The 9,347-nt window shown below is 31.4% G+C and overlaps 1 protein-coding gene across 2 annotated transcripts; it reads right to left on the minus strand.

Moving 5' to 3' along the window:
* Positions 1–5,835: 5,835 nt before the first annotated feature.
* LOC21401509 lies at positions 5,836–8,389 on the minus strand. 2 transcript variants are annotated; one of them, XM_010090613.2, is made up of 3 exons: positions 8,166–8,389; positions 7,874–7,992; positions 5,836–6,165 (listed from the first exon to the last, which is right to left on the minus strand). In XM_010090613.2, the coding sequence occupies exons 1-3, from the start codon at positions 8,309–8,311 to the stop codon at positions 6,101–6,103; spliced, it is 330 nt and encodes a 109-aa protein (XP_010088915.2). In that variant the 5' UTR covers positions 8,312–8,389; the 3' UTR covers positions 5,836–6,100. The 2 variants fall into 2 exon arrangements, with proteins under 2 accessions (XP_010088915.2, XP_024030301.1); XM_024174533.1 differs by lacking the exon at positions 5,836–6,165 and adding an exon at positions 7,168–7,452.
* Between the last annotated feature and the right edge of the window lie 958 nt (positions 8,390–9,347).

The following is a 9,347-nucleotide window of genomic DNA, read 5'->3' on the forward strand; positions in this document are numbered from 1 at the left end:
ATATTCATCAAATAATGGTGCCGCTTATTGCATTAATTCCTAAAAATCATGTATTAATTTTAGAATATTAAACATAAATAAAATGTTAATTTTTAACTCATCCTCGCCCCTGGGCACCCCACTGCGTGGGCCGGGGGCTTTTTAGCAGCGTTTTCTTTTTTATAATTTGATGTCATTTTTTGTAGGCGTGCTTAGAAAAATGTAAGGATCTATTCTACAAAATTTCAGAATGTTTTAACATCGTTTTTATTTTCTTTTATTTTTCAAAGACGAAAAATAGAGAAAATAATAAAAAATAAAATATTCATCAAAAAATGGTGCAGCTTGTTGCATTAATTCCTAAACATCATGTATTAATTTTAGAACGCAAAAAATAAATAAAAATGTCAATTTTTGACCCATCTCCGCCACTTGACGCCTTACTGTGCGGGCTGGGCGCTTTTTGGCTACGTTTTGGTTTTTCATAATTCGATTCCATTTTTTACAGGCATGCTCAAAATAATATAAGGATGGTGTCCAGAAAATTTCAGAACTTTTTGATGTCATTTTTATTTTATTTTCTTTTTCAAAGACAAAAAATTAGGAAAATAAAAAAAAATAAAATATTTATCAAAAAATGGTGCCGCTTGTTGTATTAATTCTTAAAAATCGTATATTAATTTTAGAATGTGAAACATAAATAAAAATGTTAATATTGACTCATCCTGGCCCTTAGCGCCCAAGTGCACGGGTGGCGTGCTTTTTGGTACCGTTTTCTTTTTTCATAATTCGAGGTCATTTTTTGCAGACATGCTCAGAAAAATGTAAGGATCGTGTCTACAAAATTTCAAAATTTTTTGACATCATTTTTATTTTATTTTATTTTTTAAAGGCAAAAAATAGAGAAAATCATAAAAAATTGAATATTCATCAAAAAATGGTGCCGCTTGTTGTATTAATTCCTAAAAATCGTGTATTAATTTTAGAAATGTAAAACATAAATAAAAATATCAAATTTTGACCCGTCCCTTCCCCTGGACGACCCACTGCGCAGGCAGGAGGCAGTTTGGCGGCATTTTTTTCATAATTTAAGGCCAATTTTGGTAGGCATGCTCAGAAAAATGTAAGGATCTTGTCTGCCAAATTTTAGAATGTTTTGACATCGTTTTATTTTATTTTATTTTTCAAATACAAACAATAGAGAAAACATAAAAAATAGAATTTTTTGTCATTTTGTCAAAACGACGTCATTTTTCTCACGAGCAGAAAAACGACCCATCGTTTTGCTCTTGAAAGTATTTTTTTCATTTTTGTCAAAATGACATCGTTTTCTAGCATCAGAAAAAATGACAAGTCGTTTTGCTGGTGAAAGTTTTTGTCTTTCTTAAAATGACTTCGTTTTGACGCGTCAATAAAAACGACATGTCATTTTGTAGGTGTTTTTTTCGTTTTTGTCAAAATGACATGTCGTTTTTTAGGTGACACTTGTTAGTGGTTTTATGAAAATGACGTCATTTCTCGTCATGAGAAAAAAATGACATGTCATTTTGTTTGTTTTTTGTTATTTTGTCAAAACGACATCTTTTTTGAGTCATCAGTAAATAACGACGTGTCGTTTTGTTGCAAAAAGTTTTGTCTTTTTACAGAACGACGTCATTTTGTTTGTGAATTTTTTTTGTAGTTTTGTGTCTTTTTTGTAGGCACTGATTGTGTCTGTAAAATTTCATGACGACTTTTTTATTTTATTTTATTTTATTTTTCATAGGCAAAAATATATAGAAAATCATAAAAAATAGAATAGTCATCGAAAAATGGTGTCGCTTGTTGCATTAATTCTTAAAAATCGTGTATTAGTTTTAGAACGCAAAAGATAAATAAAAATGTAAATTTTTGACCCATCCGAGCCCCTGGGTGGCCCACTGCGCGGGCCGGGAACTTTTTGGCAACGTTTTCTTTTTTCATAATTTGATGCCATTTTTTGCACGCATACTGAGAATAATATATGGATCGTGTCTAAAAAATTTTAGAACTTTTTGACCTCATTTTTATTTTATTTTATTTTTTAAAATGAAAAATAAGGATAATCATATAAACTAGAATATTCATCAAACAATGGTGCCGCTTGTTGCATTAATTCTTAAAAATCATGTATTAATTTTAGAATATTAAACATAAATAAAATGTTAATTTTTGACTCATCCTCACCCCTGGGTGCCCCATTGCGCGGGCTGGGGGCTTTTTGCCAGCGTTTTCTTTTTTATAATTTGATGCCATTTTTAGTAGGCATGCTTAGAAAAATGTGAGGATCATGTTTGCAAAATTTCAGAATGTTTTGACATGTTTTTATTTTATTTCATTTTTTAAAGATGAAAAATAGAGAAAATCATGAAAAAATAGAATATGCATCAAAAAAATGGTGGCGCTTATTGCATTAATTCTTAAAAATCATGTATTAATTTTAGGACACAAAAAATAAATAAAAATGTCAATTTTTGACCCATTCCCGCCACTTGGCGCCCGACTGCGCGCGCTGGGGGTTTTTTTGGCTACGTTTTCTTTTTTTATAATTCGATTCCATTTTTTGCAGGCATGCTCAGAATAATGTAAGGATCGTGTCTGTAAAATTGTATAACTTTTTGATGTCGTTTCTATTTTATTTTATTTTTCAAAGATGAAAAATAAGAAAAATCATAAAAAATTGAATATTAATCAAAAAATGGTTCCACTTGTTGCAGTAATTAAAAATTATATATTAATTTTAGAATGTGAAACATAAATAAAAATGTTAATTTTTGACTCATCCTGCCCCCTGGCGCCCCACTATGCGGGTTGGGTGCTTTTTGGTAGCGTTTTCTTTTTTCATAATTCGAGGCCTTTTTTTGCAAGCATGCTTAGAAAAATGTATGGATCATGTCTGTAAAATTTCAGAATTTTTTAACATCATTTTTGTTTTATTTTATTTTTCGAAGATGAAAAATAGAGAAAATCTTAAAAGATATATTATTCATCAAAAAATTGTACCGAGTGTTCCATTAATTCCTAAAAATCATGTATTAGCTTTAGAATGTAAAACATAAATAAAAATATCAATTTTTGACCCATCTCGGCCCCTGAGTGACGCATTGCGCGGGCCGGGGGCTTTTGGCATGGTTTTTTATCATAATTTGAGGCCATCTTTTGTACGCATGCTCAGAAAATGTAAGGATCTTGTCTGCCAAATTTTAGAATGTTTTGACATCTTTTTATTTTATTTGATTTTTTAAAGAGGAAAACTAGAGAAAATCATAAAAAGTAAATTTTTTTGTTGTTTTGTCAAAACAACGTCATTTTTCTCATCGGTAAAAGACGTATTGTTTCGCTCTTGAAAGTATTTTTTTTTTGTCAAAACAACATCGTTTTCTAACATCAGGAAAAACGAAATGTCATTTTGCTAGAGAAAGTTTTTTGTCTTTTTTAAAACGACATCGTTTTGACGAATCAATAAAAACGACATGTCGTTGTTTTGTGAAATTTTTTGCAAAAATGACATGTTGTTTAGTAGATTTTTCTTCTTTTTTGTCAAAACGACATGTCGTTTTATAGGTGACACTTTTTCGTGGTTTTATGGAAAATGACGTCGCTTCTCGTCATCAGGAAAAAATGACATGTTGTTTCGTTTGTGAAATTTTTTTGTTGTCTTTGTCAAAACAACGTCGTTTTGAGTCATCCGTAAAAAAATGACATTTCGTTTCAATAAAAATGACATGTTGTTTTGTTTGTGAAAGTTTTTTCTGTTTTGTCAAAACGGCATGTCGTTTTGTTTGTAAATGTTTTTTTTTTTTTTTTTTTTTTTTCCTTTTTTTTTTTTTTTTTTGCCGTTTTGTCTCTTTTTTGTAGGCACACTGATCGTGTCTGTAAACTTTCATGACGTCGTTTTTGTTATATGTTATTTTATTTTTCAAAGACGAAAAATAGAGAAAATCATAAAAAATAAAATATTCATAAAAAAATAGTGTCGTTTGTTGCATTAATTCCTAAAAATCATATATTAAGTTTAGAATATGAAACATAAATAAATCAAGTGAATTTTTGACTCATCCTAGCTCCTGGCTGCCTCACTGCACAAGCTGGGTGCTTTTTTGTAACGTTTTCTTTTTTCATAATTCAATTCCATTTTTTGCAGGCATGCTCAGAATAATGCAAGGATCGTGTCTGTAAAATTTCAGAATTTTTTGACGTCGTTTTTATTTTATTTTATTTTCCAAAGACAAAACATAAGCAAAATCGTAAAAAATAGAATATTCATCAAAAAATGGTTCCGCTTATTGCACTAATTCTTAAAAATCATATATTAAATTTAGAATGTGAAACATAGATAAAATTGCTTATTTTTTACTCTTCCTGGCCCTTGGACGCCCCATTACACGGGTTGGGTATTTTTTGGCAGCATTTTCTTTTTAATAATTCGAGGCCATTTTTTTGCAAGCATGCTCAAAAAAATGTAAGGATCGTGTCTGTAAAATTTCAAAATTTTTGACATCGTTTTTATTTTATTTTATTTTTCATATATGAAAAATAGAGAAAATCATAAAAAATAGAATATTCATCAAAAAATGGTGCCGCGTGTTGCATTAATTCTTAAAAATCATGTTTTAACTTTAGTATGTAAAACATAAATAAAAATATCAATTTTTAACCCATCCTGGCTCCTGGGCGACCCACTGTACAGGTCGAGGCTTTTTGACAACGTTTTCTTTTTTCATAATTTGAGGCCATTTTTTGTAGGCATACTTAGAAAAATGTAAGGATCTTGTCTGCAAAATTTGAGAATGTTTTGACGTTGTTTTTATTTTATTTTATTTTTCAAAGACGAAAAATAGAGAAAATCATAAAAAATAGAATATTTTGCCGTTTAGACAAAACGAAGTCATTTTTCTCATAAGCAAAAAAAGGACATCTCGTTTCGCTCTTGAAAGTATTTTTTTCATTTTTGTCAAAAGGAAGTAGTTTTCTAGCATAAGAAAAAACGACATGTCGTTTTGCTAGTGAAAGTTGTCTTTTTTAAAACAACGTCGTTTTGACGCGTCAAGAAAAACGACATGTCATTTTTTTGTGAAATTTTTTGTCAAAACCACATGTCGTTTTGTAGGTTTTTTTTTTCTTTTTTGTCAAAACGACATGCCATTTTGTTGGTGTTTTTTTTTTTCTTTTTTGTCAAAACGACATATCATTTGTAGGTGACACTTTTTCATGGATTTATGAAAACGACGTCGTTTCACGTCATTAGAAAAAAATGACATGTCGTTTCATTAGTTTTTTGTTGTTTTTGTGAAAACGACGTCGTTTTGAATCATCAGTAAAAAATGACATGTCATTTTGTTACTGAAAGTTGTCTTTTTAACAAAACAACGTCGTTTTGCCGGATCAAAAAAACATGTCATTTTGTTTGTGGATTTTTTTGTCGTTCTTGACAAAACGACTTGTCGTTTTGATGCATCAATAAAAACGACGTGTTGTTTTGATGCATCAATAAAAACGACATGTCGTTTTGATGCATCAATAAAAATGACATGTCGTTTTGTTTGTGAAAGTTTTTTTTTCTTTTTGTCAAAACGACATGTCGTTTTGTTTGTGAATGTTTTTTGTTGTTTTGTCTCTTTTTTGTAGGCACACTCAGAATAACAAATATGGCCTAAAATTTTAAGTCTCAAAATAGTGAGAATTAAAACTACGTAAAAAATATATGAAAATTATTACAATAAAAAATATTTAAATAAAAGTATTTTCTAGTAGCTCACGTGCGTCCATGTATGGATGTTGTGTATCCAAAAGCCTCTCTCAAGAGGAAATGTAAAATTTTGTGGAGAGCTTCGTAACAGAACAATCCGGACAATTTGACATGTTTAGACTCATGTCAGACGAGTACATAAACATTCACTATTGTCGAATTCTCACAATTAAATATGCCATCAATGATGTTGTTAAAATACTCCTCAATTATCTTTCTATAAGATGAACTCCCTATAGTAGGCAAATGACAAGGCTAATTATTGTTCATACTGTGAAAAACACATTGCTTAGGCATGCAAAGCATAACGTTTGACCATGCTTACACTAAGCATAACGTTTGACCATGCTTACACTACACAAAGCATACTAATCCGGATGGATATTGCGAGTCCTTGACAACCAACCATAAAGGTTTCCCTGAGCGCCAGAAGAGTCATTTTTAGAAAAAAGGAATATTTAAAAGAGTAGTTTTTACTAATTTATTTTAATTGAAAGGAATAGTTGATTCACAAAGAAATATGCAAAATAAATCAAAACCAACACTAATCTACTAAAGAAAAATAAGAACAAAGCAAAATTGATGTAGGAAACATCAATTGAAACTTAAAAAGGACCAAGAATCAAAAACGGAAGGAAATACAAGACCAAGAGTAAAAAATGGAAGGAAATACAAAGAAAAGTTGACAGAACCGGGATGAGTAGAATAAAAACCACTGATATGCAAGCCAATTTGATATGCAATAACGGAATCCTGGAGTCGTTTTCACTGGGGAACTACAAAGTCTATGGAGGCCACGGAAGAATATATGACAATAATCAGTAGATGAAAAAATTCTACCGAAAACGGGTAAAAAACATGTGGAGTGGGGATTATGTAACATATAATATAGAGTAAGAGACATAACACAACGACATTTGATTAATGTGGAAAGTTCAAAGAGGAAAATGAGAATAACTCTGCGCGTTCTTTAGGTCAGGAACAAAAGAAAATAACTAACAGAATCAGCAGTGCTTCTAGGAATCAAACTCATCTGTAAGCTTCAAGAAATAGATGTATACGAGATCAGCCAAGGGATATTTCAACGCAATACTGAAATTCTAACCTATGACGCTTCACGACATGCCATATAGAAAGAAAAGTTCAAGTCTATTCGACCAGGTTATCTGGACATATTCAGTTCAAAAACAGCAGATGAACTGGTTATGATTGGGAAAAAAAATGTCTAACTCAGTAATTGTGTTCTTCCTCCCTCCAACCCCATATATTGACACGTGTTAAGCTATAATCAGGCTCTTTTTTGCACGATCCTTTGCCAATTTCTATATGTTGTGAAGGCAGTGAGGTGCAATTCAATTCATAAATATCCATGCAAAAAATAACACCACTTCTCAGAAGAAAGACAGCTATATGAGCAAGAAAGCGATTATCATTGAAGAAGTTATTACTCCAACTTCTACCAATTCAACACGAACAAATCAATATTTAAAGAGACAAAAGAAACACAAATATGAAACCCGAAGTTACAAGAATTCCAATTTGGAAGTAACTCGTTGACAAGTTCAAATAAGCTTCACGATACAAAGTCCAAAATTTCAGTTATCAAAACAATCTTTTTGCCTTTCACATAGTGACACGGAAGGAAAACCCTATTAACTTATTGTCTCACACAGCAGGCGGGCCTTGTCACAATGGTGATGCAATTCCTATACGATGATATAGAAAAACAAGTCAGAAACCCACTTAGGAAACTAAATTTGGGCATTGGCACTAAAAATGGCGTGAATTTACTAGATGATGGAACAATTACATTTGCTATGGTTGTTAATTGCTAATATTCTATTGTCCAATAGGATAAAGTCGTGATTGGCCCTAAGAAGCACTAAATAAATTCAGAATTTTCCCAGTAAATACGGCTTATAATTCCATATTCTTAGCTTACCCAACAAAAAATAAAATAAAATTATGTAAGCAAAAGAAATATCAAAAAATTGGACTTCAACTAAAATTGACAACCACATGAACTCTCAAAGACAAAGAATCAAACATATTTATCAATAACTATCAAGTAAAATGCTCACTAACAATCACTTAAAAAAATTGCATAAATAAATTAATTTTTTATACCTTGAGAAAGGCAGCTCCAGCAGGTGGAATCAACGGCAATGTTGGATTTGAGCCGAGCGGAAGCGATCGCGCTGTGAAGCGGCATCAACGACTCGACGCTTCCCAAAGCGGAAATTATCCTTAGATATCACAAATGGCATATTCAATATATATATATATATATATATAAATCTCCTTTTCCAATTGAAAATTGATAACGAGAAATTTGATCAAAATAGCAAAAGATATGAGAAAGTGACGAATTTGATGAGATGTATATGGTTGTAAAAATGGGGGTTGAAATCATTTGTACCGTGAAGCTCGAGGAATGGCTCCGGAGTCCGAGGAAAATGGAGAGGAAATTGGTATGGAATTTAGGGATTTTGGGGAGACGACTTTGGAGCGAGCTGCGATGGAGCGAGAGCCCGCCATTAGAGCTGATCTGCAGAAGGACGCCATTTTTCTGTGTGGTAACTGCAACTTCAAAAGGTGAAAACAGAGACCGAAAACTCGTAAGCAGCCGATATCAGAGTCCTTAAACCCTACCAGGAATTAGAGGTTCCAAAAGTTCTTTGCAACGACGACGTTTTAAGAGATTTACAATTTCGACCTTTTTCGCTGTGGTTGTATTTTGTTTTTGTTTAAAGAAAATTTTCTCGTATGTCTCGTGTACTGATAAGTTAAGTTTTTTTATCATTAAGTCTGTATATTTTTTAAATTTTACGTGATTTTATATAAATTCAACGGATAACAAATCTGACTTACTGATATGTTAACGTATCAAAAAATATCTCTTTTTTAAAAGCATATGAAAGTAAAATAATTCTTTTAAATTTAACTCGATGTTTTCATTTTCATTTTTTTTATAGCAGTGTTTTCATTTTCTAGGGAAAAGAAGTGCGATTATTTTCTCAAATAATAAATTGGTGTAATTTCTTTTGTTAACATGAAATCAGATTATAAGAATAAAGGGTTATTGGTTAACCTTTTGGATGGTTCAAAAGTCTTTTTTTTTTTTTTTGAAATGGATAAATATAATTTGAAATATGAAAAAGCATTACATACATCAATTTCTACACATAATTATAAAAAAAAACACGGCATCACAGATAACCGGTTCATCAAACAATTCGAATGAAACTCAAGAGAAAACAGCATATACTGGACTCCACAAACAGAAATCACTCTAAGAGGACACAAAAATCGAGCACACACATGGCTCTTTGACAAATCCTCTATAGTCAGACAAAAATAATCTGATCAACCGATATCGAGAAACTCATAACACAAAGACTAGACAAAAACCACAAAGAAACATATCTTGTGGAAGAAAAAATAATAACCTAAACTAATCAGGGTAAGAACAGCCGTTGTTATAAACAAAAAATGAAAAAATCCACAAGCTAGAAAATTAAACAACAAGGAGAGCAAGGCCTCTCAACACCAGCAAAATAAAACGGTAGAAAAGACGAGTGATTGGTAAACACATGAAGGT

Source organism: Morus notabilis, unplaced genomic scaffold (assembly GCF_000414095.1).
Source record: "Morus notabilis unplaced genomic scaffold, ASM41409v2 Scaffold57, whole genome shotgun sequence".
Taxonomy (NCBI): Eukaryota; Viridiplantae; Streptophyta; class Magnoliopsida; order Rosales; family Moraceae; genus Morus; species Morus notabilis.

Excerpts from the sequence above, each read along its gene's own strand:
- LOC21401509 (XM_010090613.2), bottom strand. The coding sequence starts at position 8,311 with ATGGCGTCCTTCTGCAGATCAGCTCTAATGGCGGGCTCTCGCTCCATC. Across the intron at positions 7,993-8,165 it reads GCCATTCCTCGAGCTTCACG|GATAATTTCCGCTTTGGGAA; the intron begins GTACAAATGATT and ends GTGATATCTAAG. Across the intron at positions 6,166-7,873 it reads CTGGAGCTGCCTTTCTCAAG|GGAAACCTTTATGGTTGGTT; the intron begins GTATAAAAAATT and ends TCTGGCGCTCAG.